Raw genomic sequence first — 22,249 nt, 5'->3', positions numbered from 1 at the left:
TCAAGTCAAAGTGCAAATAAGTGTAATTCCGACGAAAAGTCAGGTTGCAGTGCATAAAAATAGTCATTATATATACACAAAGTGTTATTTAAAACAATTATTAGTTAAACTAAAATGTTGTAGTTTGTTAACACTAAAAAGCCTAAAAGACATCCCAATAAAAAAAGGCAATAAGAATTACGCTTCCCAGTACTAGAAACGACGCTCGATTAGTTTGCCGGCTCTGGCTAATCTAGTTACGCCTTCGTATTTAAAAGATGAGTGTACATAAATCGATAATGAGAAGATATATTTTTACGATCTCACTCGCTCACCTACAATCACAACTCATATCTTTGCTCTTTATTAATCGCCGACTTTACTATCGTGAATGCACAATCGATATGTCACTAAGATACCATCTTACAAGGTGCCACTTCGGTAATGTTTTTAATAACATAGGATGCATTATACAAGGTTATTGGAAGCTATATTGTAGCTAAGTGTTAATAAGGAAAAAGTGTTGTAATAAAATGTTATATTAAATATTTCGTTTTGGAAATGTGGTAATAGGAATGAGTTTCGGCTCTTACGATATGCACGACTGGGTTTTCTGTAGTCTCAACTTATGATTATGTTAACAATTTTAAGATTAAAATAAATATATCCACGATGTTATCGATAAATATTGTACTATATAACTTGATAAAAACATTGTTAAAAAAACTAAATCTGTATGATTTTACGGAATTATTTAAGGTACTAATCCTGACTGAAGGTATTAATGTACTGACATTGGCTGTTTCTTTTAAGAAACAATATAAATTCTGTTTATTTAAGCTCTATATATAAATAAGACCGAAGCTCCGCAGCCACCATTGATGCAGACAACCTAAGTGTTCTGTTTAACAACGGCTTACAATTACGATAAAGTTAGATAATCAGATGATTACATCCAGGTTCACAGTTTAGCGACAGCTGCTAAGTTGATTAGAGCGCGCGACTTTCACCGGTCAATAACCCTCCGTCTCAAGGCCGGGCTGGTTTACTATAATTCAATTGCAATATTAATAGATATCGTCATATGATTAATCAGACTGTAAGGAAGTAAAAGTAACCAATAATCTTGTTTTTAAGGAAATAATATATTTACTAAAATATTACCAATACTTCTAAAACTTTATATGTTCAGGATAGTACGTATATATGTCTCGATGTAGACTGTGCTATCCTGAACATATGAGGCTTAATTTAAAAACTAAGCATTCGAACGTATTCGAATTTCAAAAATTATGCTAACCGTTTACAATAAATATAACGAGATTTATGTTTTAATATAATCTATGTAATTTTAGTTATCTATTTAAAAGGATTATGTTTAATACACAGAACATCACGGATTCTGCGCTTAAATCACGGATTTAACAAAAAAAAACGAACTTGTTCTACTCAAGTTACAATTCAAGTTTCTTTCGCAGGTTGCTCGTCACGAAACATAAAATGACATAACAAAACTGAGTTTACGACTGTGTTTCCGTGAAATTGTTTACCTGGAGCTAAGTCAAGTGTGAAGTTTCGACGATGACAAACAATACGTAAATGTTTTAAGCTTCGACACATCGCAAGCTCTCGGTGTTTTGGTGTAACTAACAATACATTCGCGCTACAACCCTTGAGTCTTGGCCTTTGATTCGTGCATCTGTTTTTTTTGTCCGATGTTTATTTTTGTTAACAAATCAAACATGTAGGTTTCATCATAGTTTCCCATCGCTGTGTTAATTGCTTTGATAGAAAGAGGCTGATATCTGCATCTATTTCCCTGATAGTTTTCTTACTTTCTTGGTATAATTATTAAAATCAAAAGTCGTAAATGTTTACAGCCTCCATAAGATAACTTCACATCCGTATAAGGACAAGTCTTAAGCCTTCGAGAAGACACGATTCTCTATTGGTATTTCACGTTTATTTCTTTATCCTCCTAAATCGCGAATTAGTAGATCATATGTGACATACTAGGTCTGTCACATTAAACAATTAAGAATTAAGGGAATCATAAAATCACACCCTGGGTATACGAAAAATACTGCAAAACTTGAACTCATAGTAGAACTTCGAATAGTTCTTGTAGTTATACAAATTATACGGAAAATATGTTTCGAACTCTTAGGCAATATTATATTAAACCATGCATTATAAATTAGTCGTTAAGTTTGTCTAAAGGTTTTAGAAAACATTACAATGTGCTCACCGCCTAACATTGATTTAATGGACATTGTGGACAATCAAGCAAACACCATGACGTCCCGATTTGATATAAGAACGACGTTACTAATTGGCATGGCTTCAATTACACAATTCGACAGTCTGCATCTGTCTAAGGTACGCACTAGTTAAGGGAGCTGTATTTTTTTCTTTGAAATATTTGCGCTGAAAATTCTTACCGATTGTGACTTGAGATACGAAATCTCTTATGTTTCTGACTTTACTTTAGGTAATTAATTTAGTGAGCATTGTAATTTTTCTATAGGTTGCGGACATTAAATGTTTATAGTTGCGTAAGAACAATTTCGTTCACGCTGCATCATCGGTCTTTATCACATCAGTTATTTTCTATTTGAAATACGCGTTGTCGAGGTGAAAGGTGTGTTAACTGTTCTGAGTTTTAAATTAAGAATGTGTGAATTCTAAAACTGTGTTATGTCTTTACGCTAAACTCTTTGCGAGATCAATAAGATCTTCGAGTTATATAAATTTTTTTTTGAATTTAATTAATCTACACTCATACTATGAAGGGTTATCATTCTTCTAAGAATAATCAAGCAAGGATTATTAATATGTAATTATGAGTTATTTATATACAAGGGAAACACAAGCACCTTTATGCATGTATGATAAACGTTATGCTAATTTAAAAGTTTGCGTGCCAAATACCGTACTTAAGTTGTTAAGAATCGATTTGCTGAAGATTTCACTCAACGTCTGAATCATTTAAACACGATAACTATTAATTTATTACGTAAATATACAATATTTCTATTTATATTCTAAAAATAATTCAAAATGTAAAGAACTTATGGGAGATTGAGCTATCAACGGTAAGTGCACAATTCCGTCAACTGTAGTGTGTCCTGTCCGTGTTAGTGAAACTAATGTATTAAAGATATTTACTAATTCTCACTCTACAAAAAATGTTTTATAGTTATACACGGACATTTATTATCATCATGGATTTACTTTCAGTTGAGGTATAAATGAAATTAAAGCGAAACTGAAGCGGATAAAAACTTTACTTTATCGGAGGATAGGGAAGTGCAAAAACAGTTGTCTACTGTTATAATACAACATTGTCTATTTGTATTATACTTCTGCATAATATATAATTTTTATTTCATAATTTCAGAGCTCGTATACCTAAATACTTTATATATTAAACATGGCTAATACCAGAAGCTTGTAAACAGGTATTACTTTGTATTATTCCGGTTACACAAAACCGGAGAGTTTTGCAATCTGATAACCCAATTTGCATAATAATGGTACATTTGAAATAACCTTTCTTTGACCGAGCACACCCGGAGATCTCCTAATTAGTCGGTTGTATACCGCATTAAGGCTCTGACTCATTTGGTTGCCAGCCTGCAATTGTCCTTCATATGTCATGACTGTGTACTATGCTAGATGTCTCTTAGCGCCGTCAATAAATCCCTCAATTTTTTTTCCTTTCAGAGTTAGGTTGCCCACGCGTTTTTTGTTATTAAGAGGTACAAAACGATGAGTTGATGTATTATTGTATTGTTGATACATTTTTTATCTAGTTGTTTTTAAAAGCTATATTTTTCATCTATTTTTTTTAAATACATTAAGTACTAGATAAACATGTAAGATTCACATCTTTAAACAAATGTAACAATGTTATACCGTACTCCAATCAAATTTTACTACAACGGCGTTATAGAAAAAAATAACTAGAACATAGGTGTATAGTGACATGAAAATTCTTACTTGAAATTCCACACTGTATTGTGATACAAAATGAGAATAATAATTTTGATATATCGATATGTGAAGAGCCCGGTTCTATACTGATTGTGTCATTACTGTTTTTATGAAATACAACCATTTTGGTAAAAGAACGCTAATTAAAAATGAATTCTGCAAAATCTGAACCGTATTAAACCTACTTTCGCAACGAGGTTTTTACCACATTTTTGTTAAGAGAATGTTAATTCACGAATAATTTAATATAGGTACTGAAGTTTATGACTTTGCTTAATTATAATCTTAAACACCTTTAAGAGCCCACTTATGAATTTTATCATATTAAATCTTTAAAGACTGCAGATCTAATTGATACATTGCTTATATTATACAATTCATCAGAAGCCTGGAGAGGCTCTCCATAATATTTGCTAAAGTGTTAGTTTACTTTGTAAAAATTTAAATATTGAATATATTTTTCAAATTCTTCATTTCATTTTTCTATACTATGTAATATGTAATTTGCATATAAGAACAGTTCTCGGCGTGTCAATGCATTCTTAAACATAACCCGTTGCTGCTTAGCGATGGTATGTCTTTTTTACTCGAAATCTTATTCTAATTTGGTAATAAAAATTATATCAAAACAGTTTATTCTACAACACGCGTTCCCCGGCTACCTTCAGGCCGGTCAAACAAGCTTTAGGACTTCAGAATGCTGAGCCACTGGTTTGCTTTCGAATGACTCTGGCAAGGAATCATAAGGTTAATTCAAGCCACACTTATCTTCATTTGTTTATGGTATTATTGACAACTACACGCCGGTTAATTAACTTGTTTGCAATAACTAACACATTTATTGTTGAAATGTGGTTTTAAATGGATTCAACGAACTAATTAATTTTTAAGACTACCCACTTACAATTCAAATCTATCACTAATGAAGTATATCTAATTTTAGAGAGCTCTTATTCAAATTACACATTTTGAATACATTTTAAACTTGTTTGAAGTAATGAAAACTTACCAAACTCTGAACTTTTGTCAAAACACAAAAAATCCAACACACACTGTTCACTTATAATATTATCCTTGATAGTTAATAGTACAGTAGCAATAAATATACTTAAGCAAACGTTAAAGACGTGCGTCTTCAAGTAGAGCTCGTGAAACACTAAGTGGCCGGCGCGTTGCTTCGAGGCCACACTATCTCCGAAAGCTTTTGATAAGTGAAAAACAAGCTTTTGGCCGATGCAGACGCGAAGCAAAAAATTTACACTACAGCTTTGAAATGGCTAATATTTATACTAGCTTTTTAGTCATAATAATATATATATCGAAACTCTACATTTCGGTATAAACTTATTTAAAATAGGACTGAGAACTCATTTAAGGTGCAACGTACGAAAAGCATAATATTCGTTATGATAGTAATGATGGTTAACGCTATTCTTCTAATAATAATATTATATTCATAAAAAAGGATTTAGGACATAATCTAGTAAAAGTTGTTGAGAATGAAAATTATGTAATATTATAGATATAAATAGCCATATACATACCAAACCTTACTCACAAATATAAATTTTCTAGTAAAATAAAACGTATACCCTTCTTATTAACTTGTATGACATTCCATCTCATGAAATGCAAAGAATTAAGATCAAAAAGTGATAAAATTATAATAAATTATTATAAGTTGCCAAGACAGTCCTTTCATATTTCTTAACTTAAGTACATCTTTTCCTTGTGACTTTACTTGAAACAACTTAATATAGTTAGATAGATAAATTAAATTCGCAAAAGTTACAAAAAATTATAATTAAATTGTTAATAATGTATAATTTAATTGTTAATGAAATTAGATTTAATGTTATTTAAGTAATTAGATATTATTGTTATATTTTATCTTTTTCCCGTTCTTCACAGAATAAATGTTGATATAGTACAAAACTCATCGTAAGGCGAGCACAAAAACAGATATTATTCAACTTACAGACATCTTTTTATACTTTTTTACAGTAGATGCTTAAGTGATGCAATCACAGTAAAAATAATATAATTCTCAATAAAGGGCATACCGCAACCACAGTATAACAAAACAGCCGATATAGAACTAATAAAAAATATCACAGTTGCATTGGATAAAATAAAATTTTATTAAAAATATTTTGCGAAATCCGCCGCAGGCTATAATAATGCCTTTAACCTCAAAATTGCAGAACTAAAACAGTACAGTAGAATACTTTTTTATTTTGGAATAAAAACATTCTTTAAACATAATACACCCAAAATAAACCATTGTGATGGTATATAAAGTGTTGCTATTTCGTCCGTAAAAGGCTTCTGAAACACACTTTTTAACTAGAGATCCAAGGTGATGTTTAATTTGACAGATTCGCATTTTTTTTTTAATTTTCGAAATAAATATACCCTATGTGATTTAGGTCTTATTGTCCAATAGTTTTAGAGTTTATTATTTTATCTTTATGTTATTAGTACCAAGAGCAGTAAAAATTTCTAAAGGCTAAGTTATCACCGTGCTTATTTAAATAAATATTTAGACAAAGCCAATTACCAACTGCTCCCACCAATCTGTGCCACTTTACTGGAACTTTTTATCACTGCTAAATAAAATAGTAACGCTAAATATAAACGCGTATCTCGACTGACCATTGGCAGGTGCGGCCTTTTTACAATTCTTTTAGTTTTATTCTTAACAACGACAATTTTATAATTAAAGCCCGTGAATTTATTGCGGTGAGACAGTATTCATTGACAGGAATTATCTTATCTATGGCACAGAGTAAGGTTTCGCACAAGTGAACAATACAAACTGCAGTAAATGCCAATGTATTAAGAGGAATTGTTTTAAAAGCTGTGACGAAAAGCAACATTTGCATTGGCAGCTCGATTTCCACGGTATAGACAAATAGGGCCTGGTTCCCTTTTGTATAATCTGTTTCATATCTGTGGTTACTTTACTGACGGCTGAAGGCTAGAAGTACGCTATTTACATAGCATAATATTCTGAGAAAACGACAAAAAATGGTACGTTTGCATACGTCTGTGCTGTTAAAAGAGTGGACTGAAACCCGACAATTTGCTGTAGCCCGTGTATGAACGGCCTAAGTACAGATAGGCCCGGTTTTTGTTCACGCATGTAACTATCAATTGTGGACTATTTAGTTCCCACAAAATCACGATTTAATACTTTTACAAAAGGAATTAGGTGTACGAGATATCTGTTACAACTTACAAGCGCTTGGACCACGTATTTTAACATGATGGTATAGGTGTTCTAGTACAGTCTAAGTTTAAGCCTCTGTAGCCCGCTTGAATGTAAGATAAAGATTGCAAGACCTGGAGTTTTTGAATAGTGTTTTGTTTACAGTAATAACAACATTATTACTACTAATAGTTTTGGATTTTTTCCTATAGAACAAACAATAAGTTAGGAGGCCATCTTGCTGTTATCACCGCCCATTGATACTCTGAGGTCTTCTGGCCAAAAGACTTCCAATGCTGGGTTTTTAAGAATAGGACTTTGGACCCTAAGTCAAATTGGTTCTCAAATACCTCGATTTGTTAGTGACACGAGCAGTGGTGCGTTGGAAAACTATCTTGCAGTTATTACAGGGTTGACGGTCTGAACATTATTTCACATATACGTGCTTTACGCTACTTTAAGTGTGTGTGTGGCGCATACCTCTCACGGCACCTGCCGAGAGAATAACGGAGCGGAACTAAACTAAGCAATTGTTGCTTCGTCTGTCAACAATACTACGTTGTATATACTCACTACTCACACAACTCTATCATTATTTATTTACTAAACCAGAAACTCAAAATATTATTATAGAAAAGTGAACCTGTATTAAAAAATCCCAAAAACTAAAATAGAAGTTTTTCTCTTTGTATTTTATTAGATTTTCAAGGTATAAGTAGGTTTATGCTTAAAGTTCTCAAATAAACAAAATTACATCGTTCGTGTACGATTTAACGGTGTCATTGCTATTTTTATAAATCAAACTTTATCTCTCATCTTACGACATTTTGTATGACGACCTGACAACAGCTCTTTGAATATAAAATTCCTTAAAGCAACTTATCTTATCATCCGTGTCAATGACCATATAAGCCTTCGTGTATGCTTTAAGGAAGATATACTTGCCCTTAGAAATATTTCGTCCCTTGCCTCTAAAGTCAAATGCAGAGCTCACTGGTAGAACAACATTTATGCAATATGACCATTGTTGTCCCATTAAATAAAATTATAGTTTTCTTTTTATGTTAGTGACTCACTTACTTTGGTGTTATTGTTCATCCTTGCACTGAGTGTAAAGTCTGTATTAATTTTTGTTACTTCCTGTGTTTGTCCCAATGTGCGTTATTAGTATATTTTTTCATTTGTTTCATAAATAAAAAAGTCAAAAGTGAATAGGGGATTATATATTTTCACAGAAATCCATCAAATTTAAGTGTGTGTAAAATAGGATTCTAATCAAAGCTGTTGTCGAACAGGGAAGCCAGTTAGGGCACTACTTCCTTATAATTTATATAATTTATACGTCACCATTATTCCTGAAGCATGTGATGGAAAGCGGTGTTGTGACAGTTTCCACGACACATCGGTGTCGCTATGTATTGTTTCACTTAATTGTGAGCTTGAATTAAAACGCGTAATTGCTAATTTGTGACTTTCTATTTCGTTCTTTTTTCTAATTTAGAAACGTTTACAAGTTTAAGGTTATAATTGGTTTAAGTTGATCCCTCGATGCATTTTCTTCGTTAATTTTTAATTTATGAAGACTTACAATAAGTGTGACTTCATGTGTGTCCAAGTAAGTACTGTATCTCCTAAGAAAAGATAGTCAAGATTTTTTTCAGCTTTCCCATTAAGATTATCAAACGAAGTCTCTATATAATTAAGAAAAGTAGTTGCCAAGAATAACTGATACTTAAACGGATGCGACTAACATAAATCAGTGATAATATTATGACCAGACTTCTGATCAAGCGCAAGCGCAATAAACTATATTGCTTTTAATGAGTATATTCCTGACCAGGTTTCACAAACCTTTTCATAAACCTTATTTTTAATACCAGCAAGAATAACGGCCAATAATGTACAACAAAATGATATAACATTAACGATTCTATTTTAACCGATTTACTTGAATTTCGATTAGAACATACAACTAGAAACTTACAATAAAAATTAACAGACCTAGAATATAATTAAATGTTACCGATTCGTTTTAAATATAAGCGAAAGATTTATAAGCGGATATGATCGTAAATATGTCCGAAGGTACCTGTAGGTGTAATAGCTACAGTCCTTTGCTCTTTTTATGAAGTTATGATCTGGTGAAATTCTTATACCGCAATTTAAATATAGAAAACTAGTGCTAAAGACTATATATTGACTAAGGTAGATAGACTGTAGATATAGGTAACTGAACATTTAGAACAAATTAAATATGTTTCTAAAATTTAAAAATAGCTCAATTCTAGATGATTAGGTGAACTATAATTATTAGTTATAAGAAATTTAAATGATCTAGTATTATACAAAAGCTTTTTACCGCTTACTCAAATATTAATTGTGCAAATGACATTACCGTACCGTACCGTAGTACGAGTACGGTACCCACATACACATGATATTAAGCCAGTTTTATTAAAAATATTTATTAATATATTTATTTATTGATTTATTTTATCAGCACATGTACGTTAGACACTTAGTGATGAAATTATTTTATAAAAAAAAATAATTAAAACTATTGATTTGTTTTCTATGTGTGCATGTGTCAAAGCTTTAGTTGAGATGTAGATAATTGGAAATCTGACAAATTTTTCGGCCAACCTAAGTATGACGATGCTTAGGTTGTTAGATTAGAAATTCATAAAATTCACTATAAACGTAACACCGCTGACCCAAAAAGTGTCTTGACCAAAAATGATATATATATAAACTGTTTTATACTCGTGAAAATTGAAAACATTAATTATTAAAGTTATTATATGGTTTTTGATTCATAAGGCATTTATGACGAACAATTACAGCGGATGTTGTAAATGTTGAATACTAAAATATTTCTTATAGACACTAGAATTCTCGATGTAATATAACATAAAATAGTTATAACAAAATGGAAATATGCAAGGGATCAGATTACTGAACAAGTCAGCGTTCTGCGGTTGGGTAATAATCCTTGAATCGCTACGACAGGATAATGCCTATATGCCTATTAATAGTGTTCTATATATGTGAACAAAGTTTTTTTACATAAACATACATGGATTTAGGATAGTCTACGTTGCTACTCCAGACATGAAGAAAGGGAATACTAGAGCCCCATCAATCAAATTTTGGTTCTGATACCAATTCCCTTTTGGGATCCGAGATTTACATTTTGGTCAACGATATTGATGCTAGGAATGTTGCACGTTGCACTTCTATCATAATTTTGGTTTTTGCTCTGTTCCAACCAACCTGGTGGATCCTGGTGGATCAATGAAGTAAAATACTCGGCCTCAAAACTATACACTATAATAAGAGAGGCACTGGAAATAAAACGTAAGTAACGATAATGGGCTCCAGATGTTTCCCTATTACCCAAGACACTCAGAAATGAGCTACCAAGGAGAGACAAAGAAGAACATGGATTTAAACTATTTACTATTAAAATACGAAATATGTTGTTAAAAAAATTAAGATTAGTTTCTTATTTAGAGATAAAGTAACAACGAAAATATAAATAAAGCAAGTGTTCATAGCTAAAAGTTTGAACATGAATTACATCGTTTTTAATATAATATGAAATGTGGTAATTCACGTACGCATGTATGGTAAGGTAAGATTAACGATAACTTTGTGTTAAATATAGTAAAAATAAATAATTTCAATTAGATTGAAGGTCTTAAATCTTTATATAATCTCTTAGTTATACCGAAAGTATAATTAATTTTAATCAAAGTATTTTTTCGTAACACCCATATAAGAGTAAATCAGCCGGTGATCACATGAATTCTTGAGCCTCGCCTTGTAGATTTTATCTTTGCAGCTTAAGTTATTGTCTAGGACTACCTAGCCTATAGCTTTGTTAAGGTCGGACCTGTTTGGAGAAAGAACATCGGTTGATGTTGAATATTCTATTTTCATCATCATTCAAGGAATGAGTTTCCTAGTGTGCCGTTACTTTATTGAAGTTATACTTCTTTTGGCGCGTTAGGGAAAAATGAATTTTATGATGCGCGGACACGCCGTCACAAACATTTTATGTTTGTTCTTAGTGGCGTTTTTTGTACAAACTTAGAATATTTTTTTAGAAAAGATTTTCATCTTGCTACACCAAACAAATATAACTTTTAAGGCGCGTATATAAGTACACACGTTTTTATTTTGAACGTAACGTTTTAAACGGTTGTTAAAAACCACTATGTTCGTGTTTATAAGGTTTCATATTAAAATATAAAAAAAACAAAAACAATTGCTCTACAGAAGCGTCGAAATTATCATAATAATTGGTTGACAATTAAACATTATAAAAGCACATAACTGCTGTATAGCAGTTGCTATATTGTACTAAATTCTTACGTACATAAAGAATTGAAAATTCAACCACGGCGAATAAAATTAATTATATTTTTTGGAAATCTGCTGCTAACTTTAACCTTATATGGGAGATGAATAACAGTGGGATATTTATTGTTCTTTCTGCTGAAACCGAGCGATTTAATAAACATTAGTGCAAGTTGAAGCATCGCTATAGGGACGTCGCGAAGTTCAGGTTTCTCGTAATTCTATGGCTCGTAGTTCTCGATGTTCGTAATTGTGTTGCCATTTGTACACGAAGGTTAATCAAATCAACATACAATGCTTTAAGATTCAGATATTCTGATAGTAGGAAGACCCGGGGTCACATTCCTTGCGTTGTGCAATTTTGATTGTTGGATACAATTTCACGGTTAATATGTGAGGGTGTATTCAACGGACGAAATATAAGCGATCCTGATTTTGAAATTCCAAATAGAAATTTACCAGAAATTTTTATATTTTTATATAATAAACAAACCAAATTAATTTTTAGCTTAAGATTTCTCAAGTTAATAATCATAATTTCAATTAATTTACCTCATCGTAATACAGATGTCAATAATTATATAATGTTTAAAGCTATTTCTAATATAGAATGTCGTGAGTGCTAAGTAGTATTTAAAATATTGTTATATATTTGTAAAGAAACCTATTCTGAATTCAACATTTCACTAATTGTTTTCACGCCGGTAACGCCTGACAGCGTGATGTCAATGAGTGATGTCTAATGGAGGTTATGTTTTAGCATTTCAGAATTAATGTAAACCTGGAGAAAGGGCAATCAATGTTGTTGTTTTTCCAAAATAAATAAGTTTAATATTTTCTTATTTGAAGCTTATAAGTAGCATTATATATATATTAGTATAATTAATAAATATAATTAATATAAAGAGGAAAGTTTTGTATGTTTGAATAAACTGAAAGCTTCTAAACCAATTTTAAATTTTCTTTAACCATCAATGATACATTATCCCAAAGTGACAGAGTATATTTATCTCCGAAATATTTAAAAAATATATGTTATGCGAAGCCAGAACTTAACAATAAACACAACAACACGTAAAATTCGAATTAAATACGGTTTAGTTACAAGAAAAAAATTCAAGGAAAAAATTCAGCTACTTTTAATTTTATAGGATTTGTAATTTTTTTTCAATGCCAATACACAACAATACATAAATGCGCACTTAATATTAATCTGTTTGAAAGTTAACACGCCTGAGTGGAATCTTTAAGCTGTCTACAATTGCGCTGCATAAAAACACAAGAAAGCTTTGAAACTATTTCGATTTATTACTGAAGATGCGTTGAGGTTTCAAGGGTTATTATTAAGACCGACGGAACAGTGATTAGGCTTTTTATGGTTTACTTTAAGTCTTTGTATATTTTTTGCTGAGTGCTAAAGTGGCTATGGTGGGTTCAAAATGACTACGCAATAGTTTTAACAGTAGTACAATAGTAATATTTCTTTGTCACTAATAGGATTGATAGGTACGTATACGTATACTCATTTTGTGGAAATGACTTATTTCCATGAGAGGCTGAGAGGATCGGTTTAATTTTACTATTACTTGAAAAACGTCGGAGACCGTGATTTGTAATTGCATTTTGACAGTTCTCTTGACGTTCGTATGTCTGGCTATCTTAGATAACATGCATTTGCCATTTCACAATGCATGCATTTTAGTTACTTTATCATAGCAAAAAGAGGCCCTCTTTACGGCGGCATTTTTTTTTTGATCCAGTTGAGGGATTCCGTTTCTCATTGTGCCTCACTTGTTTTTTGGAAGCATAAGCAAACTGATGATAACAAACATAGTATAAGTAATTAGAATGCGTCATTTTATAAAATCATTTTAACGTACAAAAAATTTATATTTTGTATGTATTAAATGTGAGTACAGCTCTGTGAAGGTTATACTATATAATTTTATTAATAACAAATAAAACACAATGGAAATAATTGAATAAACTTAGCCCTTAGTGAACAATTCAATTCATTGCATTGTTGTGCTTTTTGTAATCAGCTTTCACGTCAGTGTAGGTTCACATCGATATTGTTGACTTGAGAATTTAAAAAAGAGATAAATCATTGGTTCGCGTGAGTAATGTAGCTGGTATTCTATTGATATAAGTCTTGTCACGGAAGAATCGATTTGATCTGAGCAATAATTAAGTTAAGCGATGACAATATTTTTTTTTGCCTTTTCCAATTAAATATAAATATATATATGAAAGGAAGGCAAACGAGCAGGCGGGTCACTTTGAATATAGTAATAACCGCCGCCCAAGGACACCTGTAGCTGCCTAAAGTGCCTTAAAAAGTAGTCAGGATGGAAAAGATTTAATTTTGCGTCTTGCCTCGACATCCGATGATGGAATTCAGCCGCATGTATTCGTCTGAACAATTTTTCAGATATATATTTTTTTCCAGGTAATTTTCACTCAAATGTGTACGAACCAATTAATGTCAATTAATAAATTGTTTGTGACTTAGATACTGAATTCTGCGCATTTTCATCATGAATGGTAAATTATAATATTTTCTATAGTTTAAAAATTTTCGTTACCCAGGAACTTCAAAGGGTTGTGGCTATTATCAACTAGTGGTTGTACAATAACGGTTTGTCGAGTCAACTACGCTATCATTACACCTATCGGAAATAAAGTACCACCTGTTCAGAGGTATCACTATCTTAACAGCGTTAGAGCAAAATCTATTTGAACCGTTACATTCCTATCGCAACACTAAATTGAGAGCATACATTATACACAATTGCTTATTGGAATTTATGCAAATTTTATTGACAATAAACCTGTCTGGTTTCGCATAAAACTATATCGAATACATCAACGCTCTAATCCAAGAACTTCATGAGTAATAATGGATATAAAGATAATATAAGATGGCAATGTTATTTATTACAAAGAAAAGACTGAATTAAAAGTAAAATATCAACCATGATTTTTGATTACTAGATTTATTCATAAAGGATCCACGGTTCGATTCTTGGAAACACATCATTTGTTAAGTCTTGGAAGGTAGGTAATTTACTTGCGTTGAATTGAATATGTAGGAAGTGTGGACATGTATCCTGTATGACTTATAATAAACAATAAAAATACTTCAAATCACTAATGTATTTTTTATCAATTTACATAAATAAGTATTTACTGCTAAGCTTAAATCAATAAACCGTTTAGGATTAATTTATGAATAATAACACCTTAGATATAATAAACCTTAGCATTAAAATGTAATTAAATATTAAAGGTAAACTGAGTTCGTGTCAAAATACGTGTTGATACAGTATTTCAATCACCAAAAATTAATCAAAGATCTTATACAAACAAAATGTTAATGACGGTACTAGCTATTTCCCACAACTTCATTGAACAGCGTAGTAAGAAAACACGTTAAATCTTTCATCGTTATGGGTGTAAGTTCAAATATATCATACCAACAGCAGGAAGTGACTACCAAACCCAGTGGCTATACAACTATCTAGGTCTGTGCCTCGGATTTCTATATCTATTTGATCTTTTGATATCACTAATAGTCAGGCGATCAATGCCTTTAACGCCGTCGATTTTTTGGGTCTAAGGCATACCGGTTTTATCGCGATGTTTTCCTTCACCGTACCAGCAAATAATAAATGCGCATAAAAAGCCATTGGTAAACAGCCAGGGTTTTAACATGACATAACATGATAACATGTGATCATTGGCATGCTGAAGCCATTAAACCAATTGCTTTTTGGGAAGTGACTATGCAAGATTTACAATACATATATGTCTACCTCTCCCATTAATCACTCTGTCTTTTGATGAAAACTATATTTAAAAATGTTTCTGTTACTCTGTTATGATATGAAATATAAATTATTTCATTTGACACATGCCAAAAACTTACTTACAGTAATTTAGTATTTAGCAATCCATAATTTGTCGTGAATATGACACCCGTATGTTATTCAAATTAGACAGTCAACGCAAATAAAATTGTTAAACTGTATTTTGTAAAAGGTCAATTTTGAGTGCTTAACCCTGAGCATGACATCTTTCGTAAGATTTGCATCGAATTCGTACTGCAATATCAGAACAAAAAATAATATTCCAATGATCAAACTTTTACCCAGAACGTACTTCATGTTCCATGGCATTATTTCGTCTTCATTGTTCAATGTGCCAAAATTCATTTCAATGTCTTACTATTTTTAAAACTAGTTTTTAAATTGAATCGTGTTTCAGAAAACAGACACATTATTGGTAGCTTAATATAAAAGTAGGTGTTAACACTATAGATGTTTTGGTAATTTTAATAAGATCCTAAATGCTACCAAATTTTGAAATATGTTATTTTGCTTTATGTAAAATAACGCGTTTACTATATCGTATCGTATTCGTGATCATTTGTTTTTTTTTCTAAAAGACAGAGGTGTTCAACTTTCTGCGCCTTACACATCTCAACCTTGACTGGTTGTTCTGCCGCTTTCCTCATGATGACTTCTTTCATGTCACCGTACGAGGAAGTGTTAAATGTGCACATGGATAACTCTTTCGACTTCAGGAATAAGAGTCGCACGCTGAAGTCACTAGGCCAACATTTCTCCTAATTTACATAGTTGCGTACAAATGTCTGCCTTCATTGTTCTTGACCTGTTAGTAATAAGTATTGAATTTGTCAACTCGCACTTGTACATAATGTAAACTTTACAAGGTACGCATTCTATATTTAAAATACTATTTATTTACGATTCGTTCATATTAAATATATAAAAAAAATAATAAGACATGGTTGTTTATTAATGGGAGTACCATTAATCTCACATCAACCCTGCATGGTCAACCACTAACTATTAAACTTCGGAACATGCTAATATTATATATAAATATATATATATATATATATATATAAAAGGGAAAAGATATTTAAATTCAAAGAACACCTTATTTATGATCTTGAGCTATAAAAATAAAAAATAAAAATCCTATAGTAAACATTAATACTCGATCTGCAAAGAAATAAATTCCAGTTTAATTTTAACTCGATTGCATCACTAACCTTGATCTTTCCTATTTTGTTTTGAATGGTATTTCTATTTGCAACGTATTTAAAACGATATCCAGATAAACATCTTAATTCCTATTATTCAAACACCTCTAAGAGTATTATAATGGGTACTTTTTCATATCTATGAGATAACCACAGTGCTAAGAATAAATAGCGAGTACGAACGTATTTTTGAAATGTATAATATACCGAAGAAATATACAATTCAGCGTGTAGTTTTTGTAGTATGTTCAAGTATAGCCCAGCCGATAGACCGTGTATTAGACATAACATACTCCATACTCATTGATGGCATCGACTTCCATAAACTACCCTATTATGTTTTTATTACGCCGTAAATAAATAAGTTGTCGTCTGAAGCACAGGACCAATAAATAGAAAATATAAATATAACTGTTATTAATTATATTATGATTTCAGTTAATCAAAATATTTTGAACGCTTTTCACGTAACTCATTTAAATTTAGGAAAATTCCTGTAAGACCCCAACGCTCTCACTGCACTCGTAGGAACTTTAAGATTTAGATGTAGGGTCTTAAACAACAAGAAAGACTTCGTAGTCGAATTAGTTCGGAAATACTTTAGTGGGTAGCTGTAATGGCATCTATTAAACAATTATTACAAATTTTTTAATCTCCTGTATAACAAGTACAGACTAGGAATTTGTACTAGAAAGCTAAAAGACTTAAACGCGCATTCGATTACGAAATAATTGTTAGCTCATGATTCCTATTAAACGTTTTAAGACTATTTATAATAAAGCTTCTCTTTCTTTATTAATAAATTTACTTTAAACCTTCAAGATATATAATGTTTTGTTCTTGTTACTCTTATCGCGTTTACAATGTTGCAATACTCGGAAAACAGAAATCATTAACTGTGTATCTTATGTAAACTGATAATTACGATATATACAATAAAATCTATAACGATTTAGTTTTGATAGCAAAGTAACATCTGTAGTAGCTATTTAAACTTGGTGCTTTTTATTAGTCTCTCTTGTACACCACAAGAGAGACTAATAAAAAGCACCTATGTAATGTAATGAATAAAGTTAGAAATATGTTGGAGTCTTTTTAGTAAAGTTAATTTAAATAAGTTGACGATAATATTCCTCAGCGTATCCTGTTAGCAATAGACATTTTGATTTCATAGCAATAAATACAAAATTTTTGTCATTTGAACTTATGTTAAAGGTTATAGTTGTTGTAGTCTCGAGATTTGAGTTTTACTATTAATAAAATCACGCAATTTTTGTTAACGTGAAAACTGTAATATTGTGTGGTTTAAAAAATTGAGTTAATAAGCTCTCAAAAGATGTAGTAAACGGTTAAGCGTAGGCGCGGCGCCTACGGCGAATATCATCTTGAGCAAATTATAATTTCCAAGTACCTATCAATTTATGAGAAAGCTCAAGTATGAGAGAGTAATGCGTTCAGTATCGACACTTTAAAAGGTTTACTATATTGTGCGTATAAATTTAAATAATCCTTTTGTTTGCCGGTAGGTCACCAATGGGGTTTTACATCTATTAAAAAATGTCTGAACAATTGTATTTCGCCGGCATCGAATACAGGACGGGTATGTCTTAACCACTACGGAACATAAGTAACAATACAACATTTAGTTTAAAATATCCAGGAAATTAAAAAAAAACATGCTTTTATTTGCTATTTTAGTATATCTCTGAATAATATTTTATCGATAGCAGAATATTTTCATTTTTATTAAATACTTAATGTAGGGAATTAATAAACAATTAAATTGTCAACTATATTTTCAAGATTAAAATACAGTGATCTGTAATTGTATTTTTATCTTTCCATAATATTATTTTAATATGACAAGTGGTACAGATAATCTATGGCTCTGCTCCATTTTACCCTTCACTTGTTTTTTACCACAGCCTTTGTAACTAATCGTAGAATTCCTTGACCGCCTACAACGCATAAACAACGTGCCAATAAATAAAGATAATTCTTTATGAATAAAAAACATTGTTTAAGTGCAAGAATGTATCGCAAAGAACAATTACTTTTGTTCAAAGAATAACGAATGTTGGGTATGTCTTACAATATAATAAAACATAGATCAAAATTTTATGTTAATTTACGAATTGCGAACAAAAAATAAATTGATTTATTGTAACAAATAATGTATAATTATCTTCTTTTATTAAAAGTCTCATTTGTTGAGTTTGAATCAATCGCTTTGGTTTTGTATGTATAACTAATAATATATATGTATAGCTAATAATAACCTTTGTTTAATAAAATTAGTAGCCGCCTAATGTCGCAAATCTGACTATAATTAATTTAATCAAAGGGTACCTTAATAATCTCTCACTCTCTAAGAACACTAAAAAATACAAATATTGTCTATTAAATGTACATTGTATGTAAGTACATACATTGATTTCAGAAACATAACGGTGACAAATTTCACATTTAATTTTCTTTAAAAGAGAATCAATATTTACGCCTTCGCTTCAGATATGTCGTGCTTTTAAATTCCTACAGACCCAGTCGGTTAAAACTTATTACCTTAGAGCACCATGAATATTACTTGGCTATAAATCACAGGAAAAAGTCACAAATAACGCATGCGCATCGAGTCTTTCCATTAGCCTATCGTCATATCTGTCGATTGTCAATGGGATGACATGACACCCGCGGCATACCATTTACAGACAAAACAGTACGAGTAATATCACACGAGGTTTATTTCATATAATTATGAGCTGACCTGGCGTACCGTCCGTACAGCGGTACGGGCGTACAGGCGACCGTACCGCCTAACAATCAATAAATGTCGTGATACAGATTAGCGAACTTAATTTATGATTTGATGAAATAAAAATACTAATCACTACATTATTAAGAAATGAACAGAAATAGAAATAAGCTTCTGAACGCACGCAGAAATATTTGACAACCAAATGACGCCATTATCTTTTTCTTTACTCACAGTGGTTGCCTGGAAGAGATCGCTCGAAAGCGATAAGGCCGCCAGTTGCCCTCCTTTTGATTTAATTATGTTAATTTTTTTATTTTCTGTAGTGTAACGAAGTGTTAATAAATAAAATAAAAATAAATGAATAAATTATCCGAATATTGTAGATTTATCTAGTCGTCTGGCAACCGTTATTTAAATACGTTCTTTAATTAGAGCGGAGATGAGATATCGATGAGATCAACATTCAATATTTGACAGTTATGAAACATGAACATTTTCTTATCTTACATTGATCATTATTTCAATATTTTTTCTTTTTTCTTTGTAATATTACAATGTTCTTAATAGTTCTTCTGCTATTCGGGACAAAGACAAGTACAACAAATTAAAAATCATGATACCACTCGGGCGTAAGTTATTGCGACAGAGTAAAAAAATATACATTTCCTTTCCAAGTACTAATGTTACTTATATATAGAAAAAATGATATTACTCATATTACGCTTTAATATTACAAGCAAGTATTACTAATGTTATTCGAAAGTCAAACGCACTTCCCTACTTTGGCGCCTTTATTGCAGTTTGAATTTAATGCACCACATGCTTTCAGCTTACTAAATTGAATTTCCATAGAGATTTACTATATTCAGAATGTTCTAATGCACATTATAGTCCAGACTGGCTCTTTACTTATATAAAGCCACGATAATAATCGGTATTTTAACATTCTAATTTTTTTCAATGTGGCAAGTTTTATAAATAATCGATGGTTCTGCTCCAGCAGGCCAGCAGCATTTCTTTTAGCTTTTGTTAATGATGTTAGATTCGTCTAGATTAAAAAAATATCATTAAAGGCTTACCTACTTAATTCCTATAGAGTTAAGTGTGTGGCCTGAACGTTTCGTGAATTGGTCAAAATTGACCATATCGTTTCAAGGTCAACGTTTAATATTATTGCAGTTGTTATTATGAAATGTTTGATTTAATTAATTAATATTTTTTATTTAGATTTATAATTTAATTGACACATTTAATTTATTTATAATTTCCGATAACCTTATTATTTACAGTATTCTAAAAAATTGAATTTTCAATCAGAAATCCTGATTAAAAATACTAAATAATTAAAGCAATATATTACGAACTCTGCAAGGAACTAACCTCGTGCGTAGTATCACCAGTATGTATTTTCTCTTCTGTCTCCCTCACTCTGTCTGTGATATTTCTCGTGAGGACTCTTCGTTCGTGACTTTCCCGAACTTTTCCGTCTGGATTAGCAACCACTTGCGAAGACACCAAGACTTTTGCATCGTTTGGTACCACTGCATTCTCGGGCCCATCCAGTGCTTAAAAACAATAGATTATTTCAAAGCTTACATGGTAAAGAAAGGATAAATACCGGCGCTGTTTATTTATTTTTAGTGTTAAATTTAATAGAAAATATTTTATCTTACTAATAGTATTATTATATTGAATATCGTGCAAACGTTTAATATATATATATACCAATGGTGCTCCAACCTTTTAGCTCTGGGTCTCAGATTTTTGTATGTGTTCCATGATCATTTCTAATAGCCAAGTATTTGATAATTTTTTTGGGTTTAAAGCATGCCGGTTTCTTCACGATGCATTTCTGTATGAATACTCATTCGTTTAGCCCTCGCTATGCGCACTCGCTATGAATGTTAATTCGTGCACAGTCGGGGATTGAAATTAAGACCCCAGTGATGAGTGTCTCACGTTGAAAACACCGGGCTAATGCTGCTCCTATTTTAATATAACGTGACTTAAATATGACTGTGTGGTGTGAAACGTTTTAACAATATTTTGTTTGTTATTAATTAATGTTTTACGCCATTGCTTTTGGCCTTTAAAGCACCAAGGTTAAACCCCTTAGTGTTTCTTTGTACAAATGTCTTTACTTATGTCTTAGCAATAGACAATTAAAAAAAATTGTAAAACAATTACCATCGTAATCTTCTCCCGTTACTTTATTATCTTCAGCCGGTTCTCGATTTTTCTGATCTTCAGGCACCCTATGCTGTAATTACATACTCATTATGAAGTCACTTCTGATGGTAATGAAATAGGAACTCTCTCATACTACTACAGGTGTTACAAATTATTTCCTTAAAAAAATTAAAAATCCTTAATTAGCCATGTAATTGTGATTAATCAAAAATTAATTTTTTTTTAGTTTGTTTGTATAGCATAAAGGAAACTTATATTTTATTATTGTATGTATGTGATAATTAACTAATTGTACGTATTGCTATTGCACTGTCCAGGTCTATAATTGCGGCAATGTTTTTAAAGCGCAACATAAAAATGAATAAGGACTATCTTTAACGAATGCTATTTATTTTTACCAACCTCAGTTTGTTGAAAGTTGGTGGTATGTGTATCCTCGTTGACAGAAGTAGAAATCTTTGGTCCAGAGTCTCGGAGGATGCGGCCATCTTCCAACACCAATTCCCTCTTTACTCTCGTTGCGATTTGACGTGTTGTGGTCACTTCGCTCGTCTTGCGTGTCACCCATTCCTCTGTAGTATAGCAAATATAAATGTAAGAATCCCGGAGGTCAAAGAAACGGCATTTTTTATCAATTTTTTCGTTCGTTTTTCTCATTAACTAGATAACAAATGACTGGGGGCAA

At 31.4% G+C, this 22,249-nt stretch overlaps 1 protein-coding gene across 2 annotated transcripts in view; it reads right to left on the bottom strand.

Moving 5' to 3' along the window:
- Positions 1-22,249, bottom strand: part of LOC123709270 (serine/arginine repetitive matrix protein 1) — an 80,453-nt gene that overhangs the window by 34,165 nt on the left and 24,039 nt on the right. For both annotated transcript variants that reach the window (XM_045660455.1, XM_045660454.1), the window contains 3 exons: positions 21,967-22,136; positions 21,562-21,634; positions 20,755-20,939 (listed from right to left, as the gene is read on the bottom strand). In XM_045660455.1, the coding sequence (XP_045516411.1) occupies positions 20,755-20,939; positions 21,562-21,634; positions 21,967-22,136 (428 nt within the window). The remainder of the gene's footprint in view (positions 1-20,754; positions 20,940-21,561; positions 21,635-21,966; positions 22,137-22,249) is intronic.

Source organism: Pieris brassicae, chromosome 5, assembly GCF_905147105.1.
Source record: "Pieris brassicae chromosome 5, ilPieBrab1.1, whole genome shotgun sequence".
Taxonomy (NCBI): Eukaryota; Metazoa; Arthropoda; class Insecta; order Lepidoptera; family Pieridae; genus Pieris; species Pieris brassicae.
Note: the sequence above shows the minus strand (reverse complement) of the source record. Positions and strands in the feature narration are given on the sequence as shown.